The sequence below is a fragment of the Spermophilus citellus genome (genome assembly GCF_964194105.1).
Source record: "Spermophilus citellus genome assembly, chromosome: 8".
NCBI classification, from domain to species: Eukaryota; Metazoa; Chordata; class Mammalia; order Rodentia; family Sciuridae; genus Spermophilus; species Spermophilus citellus.
This window is the reverse complement of record NC_138189.1, coordinates 28,574,158-28,597,786: the sequence shown is the minus strand read 5'-3', so window position 1 is coordinate 28,597,786 and position 23,629 is coordinate 28,574,158. Positions and strand designations below refer to the sequence as shown.

Sequence of the window (23,629 nt, the reverse complement as noted above, 5' to 3'; positions counted from 1 at the left end):
ATCACAGTTTTAGATGCAGAAATTTCATGACTCGTTTGTAGAGGTGCAGGGCCATCTATTCAGGCAGGAGCCTTGATGAGGCTCATCACTTTCCATAAAAGGTTGTCATTCTCACCATCTGCTAGTCTAATGGTCAGATTATTATGTGTTTCTGCCCTTAGCAACATAGAGTACTTGCAAGTCAGGGCCCCATCCGAGAATATAATCTGGAGCTGTCAGATATCCAGCTCATGTCAAAAGCCTCATCATGAAGAATTGTTTGAAGAATGTACAATCCAAGTATACTATTTTATTCTAGGGTTTATCTCTGTACCAAAGTGAGCCATCATAAAGCTACTTTAAAAACTCTGATTTTGGTACTCCTCACTTTCCTCTTTATAAAAAAGGGCTTCAGTTTCCAGGCACAAGCATTGGGAATTTATGCAGCAGTTGCATTATGCAGCAGAAGCTTTGGTATGGGTGATAGGGAACGTGTATCTGTGTGTGTTTTCAATTTAATATGTAAAACCCTGTACTGATAATGCTGTAGCTTTTTAAATGTGGCTGATTGGAAAAACTTCACTTCTTTTTCCTCCATATACAGTGTATTATGTACTCTTTTTTATTCAGTGGGCTAAATATACAAAGTAGAACTGTTATTCCCATTCTAATTATTTTACAACACTTAGCATTCCTCTGCATCTTTGCTTTTGTATTACTGATTCTCAGTTTCTGCCTTTTTTTCCTAATAAGATGAGCCATTTGTTCTTTTGTCAAAAAAATTCAATTGATGACTTCTTTTCTAAATAAAATATGTTCTTATTCTAACTGAAAATCTGTACTTTTTTTTTTTTTTTTTGAAGCCTTTCTACAATTTGTGACTAAAAACTCTGAATTCAATCTTTACATGTAGGGGAAAATTTGATTTAAACTTACTTGATTTTTACTTATCATTCAAGAATGGATTCATATTAAACACAAAATCCTAACAAACAACTTGAAAAGATAAGGATCTGTTTTAACCAATCTTTTTGGGGGGGAATATTGCTGAGGTTTGAATCCTGGGCCTCTGGCATGCCAGGCTCTAACACTGAGCTACATACCCCCAGCCTGTTAACCAGTTTCTTGAAGCATGCCAGAGAGTTTTAATGCTATCTGGGGATTGGACGGGGTCCTCCGGTTTTTTCCACATTCTGACATCTTCCAGTCACAAATATTTGTCCTGAGGCTTCTCCTTTCAAGGAATCTGAAGTTCTAACATGTCTATGTTTTCAGGTGTCATTTCCCGAGAGGATGGAAATGTCGGGGGTGAAAGGCTTTCATCTTCTAAGATGTGTCTGCCTGCACCCCCACCACCAGTTATTTATATTGTATTGACCAAACCTATGGCCTGTCATAGGTATAAGAGAGAAAATACCTGGGAAAATAGTTTTTTACTTTTCTTTCATGTAACAAGCGTGACAAAGAGAAGAGGTCTTTGAATTGCTTCATTCAATTAATCTTCCTAAATAGTCTTTGCTAAGTGTCCTTACTGAATATGAACCAATATTTTTCAGAGCACATTTAATCTAAATCTGTTCACATAGATAATTCCTCCTTTGAGGCACAGATTATATTTTATAAAGTGTTGAGATTATTTATTTGATAAATCAAATTCCAAAACCCATACGAGCAGATAATATGTTACAAACTTTAGTGCTTTTATAATGCAGTCTCTTTGTAACCTTTTGAATAATTTTGTAATTTTTTGAGACTAGCAGAATATATTAGATGTAGATGTTGAAAAATGGTAATTTTCATACCACAGTAGCATTAGACAAGCTTTTTTAAGAATTTGATTGAAGGAAGAAGAAAACAATAAAATATTGAATGTGAGATAAAACTGTATACTTCATAAAACAGGTAATGCCTTTGTTTGGGAGTAAATGAGGAGAAAAATAATGTGGCCCGGCAGAGATAATCCAATGTAGTAAAACAAAGGACAGTCAGGCAGCCTGGGCTTCAGTTCCTTTCCACATGTACAATCAGCTGCACTTTCTACCTTCTCTCTTTGAGCCTCAGTTTCTCCGTCTTTTCATATAAATAGTACTTGTGCTAATTTCATACTGTCCTTTGACCCTCCCCCCCTAGAAAAATACTTAAAACATGGTAAGGGTTATTAATTATTAATTTCCTTTACAGAATGGATAAAGGTAAATGTAGTGACTACTTTCAAAAGCAAGGTATATGTTAGTGTCTGTGGCCTACTCTCAACTTACCTTTTATGTGAAAGACACCCATACTTTATCAATAGACCAGATGCCAAGCTTAGAATGGCACAGTGGTGTTATTATATTGAAAGTGACTACCAGAAAAGGAAAAAAAGGAAAACTCAATCCATTTTCTAATTGGATATATTTAATTCCTTATACATGTAGTAAAATTTGTAGAAGTTATTGAATCTTAGGAAAAAAAGATTGTATTTTCAGAATCCAGAGTGTGTGTGTGTGTGTGTGTGTGTGTTTATAATTTTTTATATTTTTTCTCCACACTAGGATTTTAAGAGTGGACTTGGTATTACTGTAATTCCTATGAATGTAGCGAATGTAAAGCAAGTGGACCGAACTGTGAAACAGTCTTTTGAAATAATTACCCCCTATAGGAGTTTCAGGTAAGGTGTCTTTAAATATTTTTTATTTTTATACTACTACAAGAAAGTTTGGGTGATACATCTTTATAATGCTAGTGGTGATTTCATCTCTTATCGAATATTTAAAATTGTTTTCTAACCTTTCCATATTGCCTGACTTACTAGCCAGCCTACAGTAAACATTTTTTAAAAGTGACCTGAATAATCAGGCAACTTGCAAAGATATTTATTTCATAAAATTTGCATTGTTGGGCTGGGGATGTGGCTCAAGCGGTAGAGCACTTGCCTGGCATGCGTGCGGCCTGGGTTCCATCCTCAGCTCCACATATAAACAAAGATATTGTGTCCACCGAAAAAAAACTGAAAAATAAATATTAAAAATTCTCTCTCTCTCTCTTTCTCTCTCTCTCTCTCTCTCTTTTAAAAAAATTGCATTTTTTCTTTTAATACCTCTTTTTTTTTCTTGGTAGTAGTGGTGAGTATGTTAAATTTTATCAATAAATATTTCACAAATTTCTTCACATTTTGGATGGAAAAAACCAAAAAAGCATATTACATTGCTTTAAATTGTATTGCTTACCTTCCTTTTGCTTATCAGACACCTCTTTGAAGATTGATCCCTGATTGAAAGCACAGTTGCTCCATGCACTTTTTGTCCAGGGAGAGCTCAAGAGGATACTGATTTTAATGTATCACTTCCACTTATTGATCCAAATATTTTAGCATTTTGATATATATTTATTATATTGTGATAGTCTAGTAATTGCATTATGACAATTAATTTAAATTACTTAATGAGTTTTAATAATATATAAAGACTCCATAGATTTAGTAAATGTAGTAGACTGAAGTCAGTGTCTTTGAGTTCAACTACATTGATTCATTTGTCTCAAATAATCAACATACTCCAGGGTAATGTGCCGATCAAAAGTAATTGTTCTCTGCTTTTGAAGGACTAAGAATCACTTGACAGTTTCAAAGATGCTACTAACTCTGTTATGCACTTGTCTGTCAGAATTTGACCACTATCTCAACATTGGAGAAAGAAATGATTAAATAAAGAACAGCAAGCTAGGGTTGGTACCCATAGCTCAATGATAGAGCTCTTGCCTATTGTGTGAGAAACCCTGGGTTTTGTCATCTCTTGACCTTAGCCAAAAGGTCAAATAGTGATCTGGGTTTGATACCCCTCCCCACCATAATTCCAGAATCTAGTCTCAAATTAAAATGTACATACTGGCTATGACCAGTATCTAGTAGAACTTGTAAGCTAGGAATTTTGTTAATTGTTATGATTGAATCATGGAGTGCTTCAGAAAATATAGCCATGTAGGCCACTGATTATTTTTATAGATTATTTAGAATATGTTAATCATCTATTATTTTCATTCTAATTCAAAGCATTTTAATTTTGAGAGCAAAATTTTAATGTGATGAATTATTTTGTTGCTCATTAGTTGTATATGTAGCACATTCCTTGGCACACTGAAGGGAATCAGTAAATCTTTTTTGAAGGATTGAACTACTATTTAATGTTTTATTCCTCAGTCAGAGGCATAATAAATACCAAGAACCAGAAAAAGTCAGAACATGACTAAAAATGAGTTAGAAATTCGTTAGAATAGTACCACTTAAAACTTTCCTGGTTTCTCAATCTCTTTAAGCCATCTGGATATTCTTCTAATTTAAAAAAATCTATTTTTTAAATATGAAAAAAATCATAATTTCTGGTGGGTGTTTTTGATAATTTTAGCTCTGAACTGTTATGGCATACTTGCTTGGTAAAATATTCCAGTAGTCCTGAAACTTGGCCAATTTCTCATTGATTATTATATAATCATAGTTTAGGAAATGTGGCCTCTCATTTAAGCTTTTGACCATCACAAAGTAATTTTTTATATTATGGTGAGAAAAATGTGTATGTTAGTTTTGTTTTAAGATATGTAAACAAAGTCATAAACAACATGGAAAATTAAAAAATAAGAAGCTGATTTGTTAAGTTAGATGATTTTTAACAGAAAAGACAATCCAGAACTGCCTGGCGGGCATAATTTTAAGCTGCTGTTTAATTTGTGACTGAAATTAATATGCAAACTGAGCATACTGCTTCATTGGCCTTTACGAGGGAGATGGATAATGCCGAAACGTTGATTGTTTCAGCTTTACGGCCGAGTCCGAAAAAGAGAAACAAGACTGGATTGAAGCTGTGCAGCAGTCGATAGCAGAAACGCTCTCTGATTATGAAGTAGCAGAGAAGATTTGGTTCAATGAGTCCAACAGGAGCTGTGCAGATTGCAAAGCCCCAGACCCTGACTGGGCGTCCATCAACCTGTGTGTTGTCATCTGTAAGAAGTGTGCAGGTAATAAGTGACAAGTCACGCTCATCACTGCTCTGTGGCAGATTGGCACTGACTGCTGTGTCGTCATATGTAATGTGTTCTAGCTAATGGTGGTGAAAAAAAACAGAGAAAGCTTATTGAGTTTTAGTTCAATTCAGAAATATAGAATTTTAACTTTTCTAATGCATGAGTCAGATGTAAAAAATTGATTTTTAAGCATGTACTCCTATTTTGTGTCTCCTGGTCCATGTATAGATTTTTAAAAACACAATGTTGAAATTTTTAGATTTTAGAACATACCCAGAGCAAACTTGCATCTTTGCATGGAAGATTGTTCCTTTTTTTTCCATATTTTGTAAGACATTTTTCACATTGAGGTTGTTCTATGCTTTAAGCTTTGTGTGCTGAATCTGGTATCTGTTAAAATAGGATAGTATGTAGAATTTTATGTATAACAGTATAGATACATATGGCATCTCAGTGTATTTGGGAGCTCAGTTATGCAAGTGAGCAGAGAGAAATGGACCCCAATGTGTCAGAGAAACTAGCCATAGTCCAATCCTTACTGCAGTTTTCTGGGACTGTGTCCCACTACTGTCCACTTTACACACACAATTCACCAAGCATAAACAGTACCATGCTGGTGTGGGGAATCAAAAGGATTTTATAGAAGTCCTGACATTTCCGCCAAGAATGTGTGAATAATAACTGTAAAGAGTACAGTAATGCAGGACTAGACCTGAGTGCAGGTTCAATGACAGAATCCAGGAGAGCAGTCCTGACTTAGCTGGAGCAGGGACAGTGAGCAGGGAAAGCCACATCAGTTGCCTAGAGTGTTTATTCTTTTCTAGAGCTCTATTCTAGTCCCTTCCTCATCATACCAAGATAACTTTCCTCACCAGTTAATTAGCAGCCTGAATTGCAGCACTGAAAAACATCTAATCAGCCCTGTGCTGTACTTTTCTCCTCCTTTTCTCCTCTTCAGTCTCATTAGAAGAGATGGCTTTGTGTTCTCCCACACTGTTCTGCTCACACTGCCTTTCTTTCCTCCCTCGTTAGGATCTTCAGCTCTTCCTGATTCAGTCTCTTGAATATTTAGCCATGGTTTCTTCTGCTCCATTATGGAAACATGCATGAGTCTGATCAGGTTTTATGAAAACTCTCAGTCTGTCCTATGTGTTCCATTCTGTGTCTTTACTTTTCAAAGATGAGGTACTTTCCAGATCACATGGTAACCTGCACACGTTTTCTTTATTCTTTTAATTTCTTTGCTTTCCTTCAGCATCCTATAATTCGCCTTTATTTCCTCTTTATTCCAATAAATATGTTTTGGCCATATATTCCAGTGTATTTTACTTCTCAGTTTCTGTGTTGCCCCACTAACTTCATTGTCTTCTCTGCAGTATTCCAGACCTTTGCCCAACGTGCTTTTCTGATCTCCATCCTCCCCCAGCCTCCACAGTACCTTCTGTCTCAGTGTGTGCGTACTGCCTGCTGGTCATCCTTTCTCAGGCTACTTCTCCTCTTCATACCCCTATAGTATATTTATTCTCTTTGGTTACATCCTCAATTCTCTTTCACTTGGGAGCTCCCGTGTGATTTTTTTTTTTTTTTTTGGTTGAATTCATCACTCACCTGTAGGCAGATGATTCTCATTCTGTTGGACACCAAACTCATACTTATTTACCTAAGTGAATCTCTACTTAGATTTGCCAAAAACACCTCAGCAACAACACAACAAAATTGGAGCCCATATTGCTGCTCCAGCCCCTTGCCTAAAGCTGCACATTTTCATAAATTGCCTGTATGGGTATGTAGCAATACTGTCTGCCCTGCACTCAAACCTAAGAAGCCCTCTTGACTCTTCTGCTTTTCTTAAAGCTCACCATTGCCCACCAGTTTTATCTTCATGGTATCTCTAAATCTATCCTGTCCATTTTGCTTCTCCTCCTGCTGCCTCAATTTAGATCTTATCCTTTCTTGGCTCAGCTTTTCTAGCAGTCCCTTTTAACTCTGTATTTTCTTTTTTTCAGTACTGCCTTTAGGTAGTTCTTCAAAATGCAAATCAATGCAGATATCTATCTATCATGGGAGTTCTAGGGCTTTGTGCTCTAAAAAGATTTCACCTTCAAGAAAGGAGGAAAAGAACCTCTCTCTTAACAAGAGAGAGGAATGAACTTTCACTACTCATAAGAAAAAGGGTCCTTAAGATCAAGCTCAAGGTCATGTAACTTTTCTCGTTTTCAGCTTAGCATCTGATATGTACGTGGACACCAGTTAGGCTATAAAGCCTAATTGAATTGACGATAATAGAATGCTGGGCTCTTACACTCCTCCAGGTGTAATCGTAGAATGAAGAATCCATATTTCTAAATACTTTATTATTAGAGATGTAGCTTTTAAAAACGTTATTAGGAATAATATCTATATTCACATATATAGGATTCAAACAGCCTCATTTAAACAGGTCTTCAGTGATTTCTAGCTAATTACCAAGTGTGTGTATGTGTGCGTGTGCATGTGTGCGTGTGTGTGTATACACACAGAGAAACACATATACATGCATGCATACATATTCTTTTAATAATATAGTTTTATATTAATGCTGTCAGTGATGAAGATGATTGCCATTATCTTTGTTGTGTCATCTTCATTGTGTTTGGTTATGATCTGTGTATAAGTACTATGACTACTCTTAGTGCTGTTGGCATATAAGAAAGTAAGTGCTGGTGTGGAAACTTATACTCATTTTTGGGAAAACAAAATAAAATCATGTGCAAACTAAAGTAGAAATTGAATTGTTGTTGACTTCAGGACAACATAGATCTTTGGGACCAAAAGACTCCAAGGTTAGAAGTCTAAAAATGGATGCCAGCATTTGGAGCAACGAGCTCATTGAGGTAAGTCCTGCATAACTGGTGGTGAGCAGAGACTGGCGAAGACATAGATACGCAATGCCTGGTGTGAATTTCTTTACAGCCTCTTTGATGAAGTTCTTGCTTTATAAAAATGGCTTATGCTTATAGCCTGTTTGAGAGTTGTAAGAGTTTCAGAAATCTTCCTAAATGAGATAGTTATTTTAAAGTAAAAGTAGGAAGAGCTTTAATGGTAGTGAAAGGGAGAAATCTCTCTTTTATATTAAATCTCTCTTTTATATTAGAAAAAAGTGAATAAAGACATTTGGCAAAATGTCCTCACCTTGGCCGGGCTCTGCCACTGACTGTGGTGCAATCTAACCTGCTGTCCCTTCTCTCCACTTTCTGCTCCTCCTCCACAACTGCTCACAAAGGATGGCATTAGCCCACCTGCTCTGTCCTAGTGTGAGTTTCAAAGAATAAAATGACTTTTGCAGCAGTTTGTGTTGCCTGCAGTTTCTTTTCAAGCTGACGTTTTGCCATTATTCAGAGCAGGAAGGCAGGATTTAAAAATAGAGTATCTGCTTTCACACTTCATCTTCTTGAAAGAGTTGAGTCTTGCGTGTGTTCCCTTGTATTTCATACTAAGTCGTGCTTTAATTTATAATCCGAGTCCAATTTTTTTTGCAGATTCAAATACATTTTATGAACTGATATGTTTTATTTATTTATTTTTTGACTTAAGCTTTTTATCATCATTGGAAACAAAAGAGCAAATGACTTTTGGGCTGGTAACCTTCAAAAGGATGAAGAATTGCACATGGACTCACCAGTGGAAAAGAGAAAAAACTTTATTACTCAAAAATACAAAGAAGGGAAATTCAGAAAGACTCTCTTGGCATCTCTAACCAAAGAAGAATTAAATAAGGTATTCAGTAAATCCTAACAATGGATATGGTGTTCATTGCTTTTTTGAACACAGGACAAGCTTCTTGATTAAAAAAAAAAAATCTTGTACTATTTGATGCGATTATGGTTTTATTTACGTTTATTTTGTGAGAATGTTTCTCCACTGTTTTACTTGAATATTCGTTACCAAGAGGGAAGGGACATTTCTTCCATGACTGTTTCCACTTAACTCAAATCTTCCCCAGAATATTTAAACTTTGACAGCTCTTTCTGTTTTTCAGACAGAGATTATGACATACTTTTATGCAGGGGGTACTAGGTTTTGAACCCAGACCACTGTACCATTGAGCTACATTTTTAGCCCATTTTATTTTTTTATTTTGAGACAGGATCTCACTTAGTAGCTGTGACTGGCCTTGAACTTTTGATCCTCATGCTTCAGTTTCCCCGGTTGCTGGGTTTAAGGATGTGCGCCTCTGTGCCTAGCTGTGCTATACTTTTTATCTTGCTATTGTATCACTGATCACTTTTTTAAATATTTATTTTTTTAGTTGTAGTTGGACACAGTATCTTTATTTATTTATTTTTATGTGGTGCTGAGGATCAAACCCAGGGCCTCGGATTTGCTAGGTGAGCGCACTATTGCTGAGCCACAACCCCAGTCCCCATCACACAACTTTTAATTTCCAGCTCTGATTTGCTCAGTGCCATTGATTTGGTGTCTTGTTTGCTGTGGCCTAGGCATTCTTTATGCTTTCATGCTGATTTCATGCTACTCATTTGGTCTTTTGGTGAAAATATGAAGGCAGAGGGCTTTGTTAAGTAGCTCCCACCCCTTCTTAGGTTCTAAATTGCTGCTTCATCTCTTATGTGTTAGGAGACTTTTCTGTGTATAGGCATTTACAGGATATACCTTTATATACCTGTTTTCATAAGTGTTCAGATGATCATTCCATGGTATTCACTTCTCTACTGTTTTTAATGGTAATGCTTGTTGGGTAAGGATCTTAGGGGTAAGTATCATATGCTATACATTTACAAAATAAAGACCATTGTCCACATATAAAAGGTTAGCTATACAATTGACTTATGCTATTATTCTATTGATTCAATATTCCTAAAGCAAGTTGTTTTTTGTGTATCTTTGGTATTAGTAAAGTGAGTTCATGAACTAATTTTAAAGTAAGAGCTCATAAAGAATGAAGGATTTTCCCAAGGTGGTGGTGCACACTACCACCCCGCATACCACTCAGGAGGCTGAAGCAGGAGGATAGCAAGGTTGAGACCAATCTTAGAAATTTAGTGAGGCCCTAAGGACTTAGTGAGACCCTTTCTCAATACAAAACATTAAGAAAGGGCTTGGGGGGGAATAAAAGATCTGGGGAGTGCTAGAGTTGTAGCCTAGCACATGTGAGGCACTGGGTTCAATCCTGAGCACCACATAAAAAATGAACAAATAAAATAAAGGTATTGTGTCCATTTATAACTAAAAATGTTTAAACAGGGGTCGGGTGGGGGCTGGGAGTACAGCTCAGTGGTTAAGTGACCCTGAGTTCAATCCTTGGTACCAAAAAAAAAAAAAAAAAAAAAAAAAAAAAAAGCGAGTAATGAAAGATTCAACATGGATTCCTGAGGTGGGCCCAAACCTGGGAGATTGGACAAGAGGTTTGGAACTGAATAGTTAGATGTAGTTTTTTATGAATATTTGATATTGCTTTGCATACTGTCTTCATGGGTGCTAATTAGACTATTGCAATAACTGAACATTACACTGGACATTCATGGAATAATAAGGCATCATAAACCTAGTATTGTATTTAATCTAATTCTGTATGCCAGAGTTCTACAACATAAAATGTAAATTGTGAGTTTTGTAAGGTAATTGGTGAGTTTGGAGAACAAAGACTTTCCTTCCCCCCATTCTTTTCTCTACTTAAATGGTAATGTGAATCTTGTCAGTTATAGTTGGCATACTCAAGTGAGCAGTTGCCATGAATTAACACACTAGTACTGGTTTTGAGTGAGGGCTAGCAACTATATTCCTCTTAAATATTTTTAGGGAAGTTTACCTATTGGAACTTACAATGGATTCTTAATGAGTGCCATTTTAGTGTGAGTGAATAATTTTAAAACAATTACGTTATTGGTTATTTATTGTGCACTTGCAAATTGGTGAGTACTCTGGTGCTGGGGATATGTTTGTGTCAACAAATAGATGTGCTGCTTTTATTTATGGGAATGGCAGTCAAATAGGGGAAAGTGTCCATAAACAGCTAGATTCTAATAAATACACAATAAATACACAGTGTGCTCTGAAGGGAAAGACTGGCAAGAGAGGAAATGTGACTAAGTGGAGGAGGCATAGAGGCTGTCAGAGGAGAAATGGTGATAGCCATTGTTTCTTTCCTGTGCCTTTTTGCAGGAAAGAAGAAAGTAAGACCCAGAGAGACAGGCCTTGCTCAAGGACACCTAGCAAATTAATACAAAATTGAGTGTAAGAGTGCAGGCTTTCTGATCCTAATGGGAGGGGAGTTCTAGAGGTCAACTAGACCAGGTTTGAAAAGATAAGTACTTTTTGAATAGTCAACCCTTTGGGCCAGCAACTGTGAATGCGTCTAGAACTTCTTTTCTGTGCACCTACCCTTCTCACGGAGCAGCCGCTGCAACATTGTTCTGAGCCCACATCATGGAGGACAGATCCAGAAGTGATCCCTCCAGATGACCCCATCAGGGAGGAGGTGAAGCTGTGGTTTGAAGCTGTACATTCAGGTGAAATCAGGGTGCCACAGTATGAATATTTGACTGCATGTATAACATGCACCAATAATGTTTTATTGCCTCTTGGTTACTGTTTACTGTTTTTCCTCCTCCTATCCCTTGCCCTCCCACAAAAAGATACTGAATTTGCTTTGCCCTTATCTTTCAAATTCCCAAAGCACAATAATAATTTAAATATTCTACAGCTTCTAATTAGGCTAGGAAAAATATATTAATAACATCCATATGGTGGAACATTTAGTGGCTACTTCATTATTACATTTGAAAGGTTTTGAATTTTCTTATTGTCAACCACAATAGAATAGGTAGGCATAAAAATGTCTTCCAAAGCAGCTATGATGGATGGGAAGATTTGGAAGGAGAAAATCACAGCAACAGAGGAGCGAACTGAGATGCAGAGGTCTTAGGTTGTAATTTAAATCCATACAAAGCAGGCATTTTGTGCCTATTGCCTAATTCAGAGCTTAGTTATTATTAGCTGCCTCAGGGAACACTGAATAAAATCTTCATCTCATAAATGAATAGTGAGACTTTCATTCATTGTAATAAGTAGCATCATATTTACTTCCCTTAAAAGGTATATTTTCTTTTCATGGCTAGGCTCTGTGTGCTGCTGTAGTGAAACCAGACGTGCTGGAAACGATGGCTTTACTGTTCAGTGGAGCTGATGTCATGTGTGCGACTGGAGACCCCGTACATAGCACCCCCTATCTCCTGGCCAAGAAGGCTGGGCAGAGTCTGCAAATGGAATTTCTCTATCATAACAAATTCTCAGGTTTGACCCTTACCCTAAATTAACCCACTTTCTTCTGATGTATCCCTTAAAGGATGAAAGCACAAATCTGTTTATTTCTCAACTTAAAAAATAAAAAAATTAGAAGGAAGAAAAATGTAATTACCAAATATTCTGTTATACCATTTCAAGAAAAAGTTGAGGAAATGAATTTTTTTTTATTTCTTTAATCTCATAAATGTGAGATGAAAATAGTTAATCCCACATAATCATTTTCACCAAAATTAAATCCGAGTTTTCATATATGAATAACAAGTATGACTTAAGTGCTTATTTGCAAATTTTATGCAAAGTAAAATAAATTGCTCTGCATCTATTCAGGGGTAAATTTGAAGTCATTTTTCTTCTAGCTCAAAACTCATGTAAATATTCATAAACAAAGGGAAGTTATTTGCATTTTGGATTTCCAAGGTATTGTTTCTTTAATTTTTCTAGATTTCCCTCAACATGACATTCATTCCGAGGGTGGGTTAAATCAAGATGCCACCCAGTCCGTGTTCCTCTGTGACTTCTTGTATCAGGCTCCTGCTGCTGCTTCTAAAGTCTCTTCAGAGAAAAAACTGCTTGAAGGTATCTTTTCTGCTCCTCTTAGATTTTGTTACTGGATAAAACTTTATTCCATTATCAAAACAATTAGGTTTAAATTTTGATTTTTTTCCCCTTAAGATGTTAGATTTCATCTTACAGTAGAGAGAGATTTTTAAGGATTTATAAATGCTTCCAGGCACAGATATTATTTCAAGTATTGCAACAGGGACTTACCACTGGTTTGGAATGCAGAATTAATTCTCAACAGAATTCACTGGTTTCTACCTCATGAGCCATCGAAATCTGTTTGTGATACTCAAACCTTGCCCTTAGGGATCCCCAATTGGTGAGGTAATATAGATAACTTGCCAGTTTTTCCTATGTGTTTGCAGTTTTCATTATGGTTTGAATCTCCCTTATCTGAAATACTTGGGACCAAAAGTGTTTTGGATTAGATTCCAGACTTTTTTGGATTTTGGAATAGATCATATGTATAATGAAATATCTGGGCATGGGCTCTAAGTCTAAACTCTATGCCTGAAGGTAGTTTTATACAATTTATTCGATAAATTTGAGCATGAAACAAAGTTTCATGGAATGGAATTTTCTACTTGAAGCATCATCTCATGCTCATATGGTTTTGGACTTTGGATCTTCAGGATAGGCATGCCCAGGTTGGCATACATTCAGTCAGAGAGTACTGACTGACAGGGGTAGTTAAATTTATTGTGATTAAAAATATGAGTCCGTTTAAGTAAAATAAAACCTAAGCATAGTTTCCAAGAAATTATTGGAATCAATTTGATTTAAAATCATATTCTCAGTTTGGGGAATTTGATGAGCAGAGTCACTGGGCATTTGTTCCTTTATCCAGCAATTCCTTGTGCCAGGCTTATGCTAGCCATTGTGAATATAAAGATGACTAAGACACTGGCCTCATGCTGATGCTACGTACATTGGAACTAATTTGAGAAATAGAGTCATAAAAATATGACAACTGTCTTCCCAGAACAAAGAAAGTGCAGAAAGATTAGGCTAAATAGGCCAATTGAAGGTGGGCTTTGATTGGTTCAGCAGCCTAACCATCCCGAAATGGCACAGTTCAGCTGTTACTCAATTCAAGGAACAACAGGATGAGAAACTCACTTTACAGTGTTAATCCTGATACTTGTGCATTTGAAGTTACTACTGCAGTATAAATTCTTTATTGGTTGAGTATTCCCTTTTGGAAGTACTTGGGACCAGAAGTGTTTTAGATTTCAGATTTCAGATTTCAGACTTTCTCAGACTTGGGAATATTTGCATTGACTTTCCTGGTTAAGCATCCTTAATCCTAATCTTCACAGTCAGAAATGCTCCAGAATTCTAAACATTTTTAGTGTTGCGTAAGTACCCCAAATGTTTCAGATTTTGGAACACTTTTGCATTTCTAATTTTCTACTTTAGGTATGCTTAATTTTATTAAAAAAAAAATTGGAAGTGATATCCAAAGCAGATTCTGTTAGGATTATCTGTACTCAGATTTTCCTGAAGACAGTACCTGTCCTATGTGAGCATGCATGGTATCTAAGGCACTGTTGTAGGCACTTTGCATTCATTACATACAGGTCATCCTCATAGAAAGTCTGGGAGAAAGTTGATGTTATGCCAGTCTTCACATGAAAAACCAAGGAGCTCAGCATGAAGCAGAATTATACACCTGAGTGTGTCATAATTATTATTGTAACATTTTAGCCTTAATCACACACAGTGTGACAGCTAGGGGGTAGTCAGATGGAAGAACATTTTTATCATTTGAATTTAGATGTTTTTGGTTCTTTCAGCAATTGATTTTTTTATTGTTTTCCTTTACTCAGCCTAATCGATAATACATGACAAATTTTACAGAGTCTTTAAAAATCTTCTATTGTTCCTGTCAGTATTTCATCATTAAGTAGTTCAGAACCACCCAGAAAGGTTAGAAGTACTTGGATAACCTGTAGACTTGACTATAACAATTGTTAAAAGAATTGAATATGGCAAATAATATACTTGTCAATAAATTCACATTTCCAGAATGTTTCTTCTAAGTACCAGGGGATCTTAGACTCATTCTTCAAATCACTTTATTTATATAAAGATCAAAGAGGGGATTTGAAATACAGTATTTTTTCTTAAAGCTTTGTAACCTATCATAAACATATAGTATATGCATTACACATGCCAAAGTATATTTATAAGCTTATCAGTTTGTTTTAATATTTTCTCGAAACTTTTTTAATTGACTTGAGTACTACATAGGGTATATTCTCTGTACAGTTGGCCCTCGGTGTCTCTGGGGGATTTGTTCCAGAATCTTCATGAATGCTAGGACTGTTCAAACACCATATATAAAGAGGCAGAGTATTTGTGTATAACTTATTTACCTATTCCCATATATTTTAAATCATCTCTAGATTATTTATAATATCTAATACATGGAAGTGGTATGTAAATAAATATTTTACAGTTTAGGGAATAATGGCAAGGAAAATAGTCTGTACATGTTCAGTACAGATACAATGATCTTTTTAAATATTTTTGGTCCATAGTTTGTTTAATATGTGGATTTTGCAAACACGTATATGGATGGCGGACTATGTGTGTAATTTAGTTAGAGATATTTTCCTATTTGGAACATTTTTTTCTAAATGTAATATGAAAATAAGCTCTTATATTTTAGCTATGTAACAGGTCAGAAGTGGGTTTACTTGAAAGTAATTTCCTGGCAAGGTATTCTTTGATTCTCTTCGTTGATCCAATTTATCAGCCAGTTCTATATTTTCAAACTCAAAATAGAACCTCCGTTGATATCACTGAAGCTCATCACCATCCTGTCCTGCCTACACTACAGTGCCCTCCATTGTGTCTCCCTCTGTCTGCCCTAGCTTTCTTCCAAACCTTTCCTTGAGAAGCAGATTAGTATCTCCCACATGGACATTGGATACTGTAATTCAGTTGCTCAAGGACATTCATTAGTTTTCCATGTCAGACTATAACCTTGTTGCTTGCTATGACCTGGAAGACCTTGTCGTACCCATTTTCTCCATCTTCTGGCATGCAGCTCTGTGCTCCCATGCCTGGCCGTGCTCATTTCCTTTATGTTCCTTCCGGCTGCATCCATTCCTGCCCCAGCTGCCCCTTTACAATTTTCATTTGTTCTGCAAAAACGCCACTTCCCCATGTGGCTCCTCGCCTTTCAAGGATCAACTCATTGCCACCTATGTAGTGAGATCCCTTGTCACCCCCCTGAAGTGTCCTTCCATTGCCAGCCCTTGTCTTTCATGGGTGCCACACATTTCCTCCATGGCTCTTATCACAGGAAAATAATCCTGTCTTCAGCTCTTTATGGTGAAACCTTGGCGAGGCATTGGTGTTTCCTGGCTTGCTCAGAATTAGCGATGTTCTAAAACAAGGTTGACACATAGGAATAGCCATGTGATAAATATTTGTTGAATGAATGACCATTTCTTTAGCAAGTCACTAGCTGTGTAAAAGGGCAAGCCATATGTTAATATTTTGTTTTCGATAATACCTGTGGTGTCACGGGTATTTCAGTTACCTGAAGACTACTATGGTCCAACAATGTTGAATAGAAAAATCCCAGAAAGAAACACTACATGTTTTCAATTTTTATTTTAGCATATCATTGTAATGGCTCTATTTTATTGCTAGTCATTATTAATTTCTTACAGTACTAATTTATAACTTTGACTTTATCATGGTATGTATTTGTAGAAAAAGACATATACATAGACTTCAGTGCTAGCTGCAGTTTCAGGCAGCCACTGAGAGTCTTGGATTGTATCTCCACTTCCCATGGATAAGGGGCAACAGCTGAATAAAAAGATACACATTTGTCAGGAAGATCTTAAAAGTGAAGAAGAAAAAAGTTGAATTATCAAGAAATATGAGAGTTTTGAGTTTGGTTTTTTTGCCTCTCAAGATTCTGCAGTAGTATCACTGCTATTGAACACCAGCTTTATGGAAAAAAATGAGTTATTTGGAAAGATTTAGAGATTAAAGTGTGGTTGTCACCCTTGCCTCTGAAAGGCAAGCACCTGGACGACGCCACAACATCAGTACTTGTCAAAACAGCCGTAAAGCAAAATGATTAGAAATGAAGACAAAGGTCTGGAATAAAACGCATGCGGTCCTTCGGGAACTACAGAGGCTTCAGATTGTCAGTTCAGGTTTGCAGGATTTGAAGTTCTACCTCCTGGGTATGAAGACAAATCTGTATTTCTTCCTTCTTTGTTTGGCGTTCATGAAAAGAAAGATTGATAGCTCTCGTTAAACTGACGTACAAAGCTGAATAACAGAATCCTGGATTTGTTTTCCATGTTTTTCCTCTCAACCATGTATTCCCCCCTACCTTGGTAACTTGCCTTGACTTGTTTACAAATTGTTTACTTTTAAAAACAAAATGGTTGGCATTTCTACAAATACAAATAATTTTCATACCATGTGGGAAACATTGAATACAGGATCCTGCATCCAGAATGACCTTAATGAAGTGCAAAATAGTTGCTGCGGCTGCTGCTTCTTTGCCTGACCCTCCTTGTTCCATGGCTTCTCATCTTTCTTAAGTCCTTATGTTTTTCATCATCACCATGCCATCTCCTTCTGCAGTTTGGACTTCCTACAGGTCATTCAGTTGGTACTGAACATATATTCTGTCTCATCTTCCTCCTCATTCCTCCCTTCTTCTTTCCCCCGAAATGGATAGAATGTGAAGATGTGATTTCTAGCAGGTAAAGCACTCTGTACTTAAGGAGTCTTATGTGGGGCACTTCTTGTTGCCATGGCCAGGTTCTAACCCATGAGATAATTATTGACAAGTTCTTAATCTTAATTTTTTTGTGTGTGTATTTACAGTATTAATAAGGTTTATTTTATGAACAATTGAATACACGTGTATTTTCATTTGAAATAATAATACAATAGTATTCTTATTTTAGTCAACATTGGTTAGTAAATTTCAGTATGAAATGTAGACTCTGCTATTCTCAGCCACTATAATTACAAAGAGTTCCTCAAGTAGGGAATATAAAGACTTTTTTAAAATTGTGATTAAAAAAAATAAAGTGATCAGTGTGGTTTAACAGAAACTGTATTTTAGCCTGTTTATATATATATATGATTTTATAGATTAACATTGAGGAGTTTTGAAGATATTTTATTCTATGAACAGCATAGGCCATATAGTTTAAAAATGATTTTCCAAGACCAAAACATATTTATTTAAATGAAAAGGATTCCTATTGTGTGTTTTTAATTTCAGTGGGTTCTGCATACCAACATTTTAGGAAATTTTTCATTAGGAGACAACTTCATAGTTTTGTAAAATAATAATTTTGCCCTACTTACCTCAGATTTATTGTGCACATCTGTATTAGAAGGTATGGCTTCTTCCCTACCTTACTACATTTTTAAAATGGACATGTATGGTTCAAACCATATAACAGGCACAGGGAGGCATTTTGGGCAGTGGTTAAGAGTGTAGCTTCCAGGGGCTGGGGATGTGGCTCAAGCGGTAGCGCGCTCGCCTGGCATGCGTGCGGCCTGGGTTCGATCCTCAGCACCACATACCAACAAAGATGTTGTGTCCGCCGAGAACTAAAAATAAATATTAAAAATTCTCTTCTCTCTCTCTCTCTCTCCTCTCTCACTCTCTCTTTAAAAAAAAAAAAAAAAAAAAAGAGTGTAGCTTCCAGGAACCAGCTGCCTGGGTTCTGCCCTGGCTCTGAAGCTAAGTATTCGTGTGACCTTGGGAAGGCAGATTAACTCTTTTAGGTGCCTGTGGAAAGGGTAATAGTAACAGGAGGGACTTAATGAGTTGTTTTGCAGCTGCAGTGAGTCAGTGTGTGCTGAATGAGTAGAACAGTGCGGGGATGATGATAATACGAGAAGGAGCAAGGAAGTCCTACAAGTAAACAGCTGCTTCTGGCTTCCAGTGGCCTTCAGTTTAGATATATTGTTCTCTGGGCTACAGTTGACAGCCATGGTGCTTGACTAGAACATGTATCATATCATGCCATAGTAAAACTTAAATAGGTAGCCTCTGGATTCCTTTATCTGTGTTTGGGTAAATCCCACATTAATGTTTTTCATTCATTTCTAATGTAGATATCACCATTGAATGGAAATAATGATCAACACCTCTGACCTGTCCACCCACTTCACTTACACCTCTTCACAACACCTGTCCACCCACCTTCACTTACACCTCAACCTCTAGATGTTTAACAGCTGAGTCCTGAGAGTTACTTATGCTGTCCCCTCCATTTTATTTTGGTGGTGGTCTTTTTGCAACTGATTATCTTCAAGCTCTGCAGCAAAAGGGTTTTCTGCAGGGTATTGACATTGCTCAAAGTCAAGAGTGCCTGTCAAAAAATTGGCCTAAGCAGACCTGTATCATCTAACATAATTTTGCCAAGGATTTTCATTGCTTCTGAAATCAATAGGAATGTCAAGATTTCCTGTTACAGCTCTGTTATTCTAAGTCCTCAAAGATAATACCTGTGCCTGTCTTGTCTGACCTGAGGCCCATTTCACTTATAAAAATAAAGCTAATAAATGGTTATAAAATGGATGTCACAGGACTAAATCTCCTCATGCCCACATTTCTAACTTAAAATGATTTTACACCTTTTAAAAAGATCTGTCATTTGTTTCCCATTAGAATTTACATAATTAGGTTCTGCATTCACATTTATTTTATGCATCATTCGTTTGGCACTATTTGTTTAAGACCTTTGAATGGCTCCCACTTGTCTACTGAGAGAGCCACAAACTCCGGAACACCTGTCATGGAAGGCTCTCTGGGCCTGGCCTCGATATGAACCTGCAGCCTGCAGTCCCCTTTTCTGTTTCCTATCTTCATGTGTAATCTCTTTCTCTGGCCAAATAGGGTTTCAGCTCTTTCCCCTTTCTGTGACTTCTTCACAGAATATCTTTTTTTTTTTTTTTTTTTTTTTTTTGCTAGTTTAGAAACATGCAGTCTTCGGTCCTAAAGGACTATTCCAAAGGCTGTTTTTTTTTTTTTTTTTTCTGTTTTATTTTGTTTTCAGTGAAGTTAGTGCTTGTCATTTTAGTCTGAGGTAGGCTTCCTCCTTGAATGTTGTCACCCCATAAAGGGACCACCTGATTGTTGTTATTCTCGGCCCCTTTCTTCTTTCGTGGGACTGAAGACTGCCAGTGAGGACATGAGGTGGAATTCCTCATCTGAGCCAGTGATTGTGTTGAATTTTGTGTACTTTTTTGTTTTGTTGTTTTTGTGAAAATTATTATAGTCAACAGAGTGTCTTGTTTTAAAATTGTTTCATAATCTCCTTTGATTAGTACATTGGTTTTTGCTTTTTGTACATTTTAGAAATAAACAATGATTATTCATTTTAAAAGTATTGTCTTTCAGGATCTTTTTCATAAAGTGGTACATATTGTGAATCAAGATTGGAGGGCCTTGGAATAATATATCCCCTTCCACCAGAAAGGGTTGGGCCTCTGTAGCTTTCTTTTCCAATAGCCATAAAGGATTTCTGTGTTCATTGTTTCTGCTAGTTAGGATTCTTCTTTTCATGTGAAGATTTTTTTCTTTTCAGAATATGGCAGTCATGCACTTCTCAGGTTTCCACCTAGTGCGTATTTCTGCACTGTCTTGTTTTATTCTACTTCTCATCACTACTTCTGCCTAAGATGCTAATGATGTGATAAAAGAAAATTCAAGGAGGAATTTAACATACTTTTCTTTTAACTTTTTATTTTTACCTGTTCTGACCTCATTTGAGACTTCCAGAAAAGTTGCGATAATAGTACGAAGAATATCCATGTACTTTTAATTCAGATACTGAAATAGTAACATTTGACTTTTGCTTATCCTTATTGTTTCTGCCCATGTGTGTATATGGATACACACTCACATACACACATCTGCATTTGTATATATGTGTGTATATATTTCTCTCATGCTTTATCTGTGTATTTATTTTGAGAATCACTTACAACCTCTAGTACCTTGGTGTGCATTTCTTACAAAAAAAGGACAACAAAATAATGCTCTAAAATAACCACAGTACATTGATCAAATTTGAGGAATTAGCTATAGACTTTATTCATTGTATCTAATCTACAGACTTTCTTAGCCTTAATGTCTGTAGATGTCATGTATATTGTAAATCCAAAATTAACTGTTGCTTAACAATTTCATACTTGGCCGTAATTTACATTTTGAGAAGCTGTGCAAGTTTTAGATCCTAAAATAGGATGGCGAGGTGATAATTAAAAAATAATTCCTTTTATTTAGGGAAACTAAAAATTTCAAAGAATTTTTACTTATTTGAAAATTTTAAGTTTAATATTTTACCTTACTGTGCAAAGAGTTATTTGGCAAACTATAGACTTCTAATTTTATAGTTAAGAGTTATTAAAAAAAAAACAGATCTCTGAGAATTGAAGTTTTATGTCAGTGTATTTTAATAGGAAATATAAAACATAAGGGCTGATTTGGTATTTTTGTTGCTCAATTAGTAAGTTCTTTGTTTTAGTTTTTCAAACGGGGAAATTAAAAGAAGTAATGGAGATTAGCAAATTTTGATAACAAATTGGCAAATTTGACAGCTTATAAAAAGTCATTCTCTCTTTTGGGTATTCATTGTTTTAAACTCTTCTGCATTTGTATTTTCAATGCCTAGGGTTTAGTCAGGAAACAAAGTAAATGCAAGGAGTAACATGAAAGTAATCTGGTGAGGGAGGGTGTACTTGGGATTGAACCCAGAGGCATTTAACCACATAGCCATATCCTCAGCCCTCTTTATTTTGAGATAGGGCCTCACTAAGTTGCTTAGGGCGGCAGTGAATTGCTGAGACTGGCTTTGAACTTGGGATCCTCCTGCCTCAGCCTCCAGAACCTCTGGGATGAAAGTCATGCACTTCCATGCCTGGCACAAGGTACTTTTGGAATACAATATAATGTAAAACCCTTTAGATACTTAAATAGCAAATGCACGCTTTTTGTTTGCATGTAATTTTTAAAATTCGGTACTGTTAAAACAAGCCTGATGTACTCATGTCCAAAATGGCCCCTCTTTCCCATCTTGCTGACTTACCTTAGTTGCTTGTGTAGAATGGAAGCATTGCATCTTTTTAGAAACTAACCGAAATGTCACTTTGAGAATTAAATGAGATAAAGATACACAGCCTTTAGGAAATAGTGCTGACTACCATTGTCAAGTCAATTAAATCAACTAAATTATAACACATTGTTGTCCCTTTATTGTTTCTATGGTTGGTAATAATGGTCTTTAGCCTAATCTCCATTTAATTCATCTTTTTTTTTTCATGTGCATGGATCATTATTTATTTTCTTAGTGGCATCTGATCATGGTCATGTAAATGATAATTTAGTGAACTTTTCAAAATGATATTCGTTATAGTTGATGTAGTATACATTTAAGATAATGTCAATCCCTTAATTACATATTTTATGCATGGGCTTTATTATTATATTTGATTCTTTCCCCTTTTCTGATATTTTTCTACATCAACCCTGAACCATTTTTAAGTCTAGTGTATCAACTGTCTTCTACCTTTATGTATTCCCACTGTGATTTTAGAAGCCTTCTAAAATTGCTGCCCCCCACCCTCCGATCAGGATTGCTTGTTTATTTTGAAATTTTCTTCAATCTGAGCTTAATGGAAACATTATTGACCACTCTGCTTTGTCCATTTTCATAGCTTCTACCTCCAGATCTTTGAGATGGCTGAGAATTGTTAGGGAGGCCACAAAGTCTGGGTGTCTTGTTGTTTACTTTTTTTTTTTTTTTCCAAACCAAATCTCCATGTAATGCTCCACTTGGTAATTGTTAGGTCCGATGTTTTATATATTTTCATTTTACCAAGGCAATACCTGCACATCATTTTATGGAAAATGAATTTGTTCTTTTTTATTTTTAGACCTTTTCCATTGTTTTGATAAATTTTCTCTCGTCTCTTTTCTTAGCAGTAATGGTAGTTAGATGTTGGACCTTTAAGAATTGATCACCTGATATTATCTTCTTTTTTGTCTCTTGTTTAAATTTTTGGGAAAGCCCTTTTTATAAATTTTTTCTTATTTTAAAAATGTTTTGTGTGTTTTTAGTTATAAGGAATTATTTCTTTGTTATTGATTCTTTTCTTTGAATCATGCTGTTCTTGTGTAGATGAGGTTTCTTCCCTTAGCTATATGATATTAACATTGTTTAAAAAATCATTTTTTATGTATTTGGTTTGCCTTTCATGTTGGAAGCTTTCTTGAAAAAATCTTTTTCAATAATAGTAACATTTATTGATTATGAAGTCATCACTATGCTGTGAACTTTATGTAGAAAACCATGAATTCACATATTCACTTTGTAATTACCTTCCCAGCCATATTAATTTTTTTTAAAAGAGAGAGTGAGAGAGGAGAGAGAGAGAGAGAGAGAGAGAGAGAGAGAGAGAGAGAGAGAGAGAATTTTTTAATATTTATTTTTTAGTTCTCGGCGGACACAACATCTTCGTTTGTATGTGGTGCTGAGGATCGAACCCGGGCCTCACGCATGCCAGGCGAACGCGCTACTGCTTGAGCCACATCCCCAGCCATATTAATTTACTAAGGCTGATGTAACAATTTACCACAATCATGGTGATCTAAAACAGCAGAAACGTATTCTCTCAAAGTTCTGGAGTTGGAGGTTCAAAATCGATACCACTGGGTTGAAATCAGCATATTGGCTTGGCTGCACTCCTTCAGGAGGCTCTAGGAGAGAATTCTTTCTGGAAG

General features: G+C 36.1%; 1 protein-coding gene across 1 annotated transcript in view; it reads left to right on the top strand.

Moving 5' to 3' along the window:
- The window catches only part of ARAP2 (ArfGAP with RhoGAP domain, ankyrin repeat and PH domain 2), a 188,698-nt gene that overhangs the window by 71,893 nt on the left and 93,176 nt on the right, over positions 1-23,629 (top strand). The window contains exons 10-15 of the mRNA XM_081303707.1: positions 2,514-2,629; positions 4,769-4,968; positions 7,762-7,847; positions 8,548-8,730; positions 12,090-12,264; positions 12,718-12,852. Coding sequence (XP_081159833.1) covers positions 2,514-2,629; positions 4,769-4,968; positions 7,762-7,847; positions 8,548-8,730; positions 12,090-12,264; positions 12,718-12,852 — 895 coding nt within the window. The remainder of the gene's footprint in view (positions 1-2,513; positions 2,630-4,768; positions 4,969-7,761; positions 7,848-8,547; positions 8,731-12,089; positions 12,265-12,717; positions 12,853-23,629) is intronic.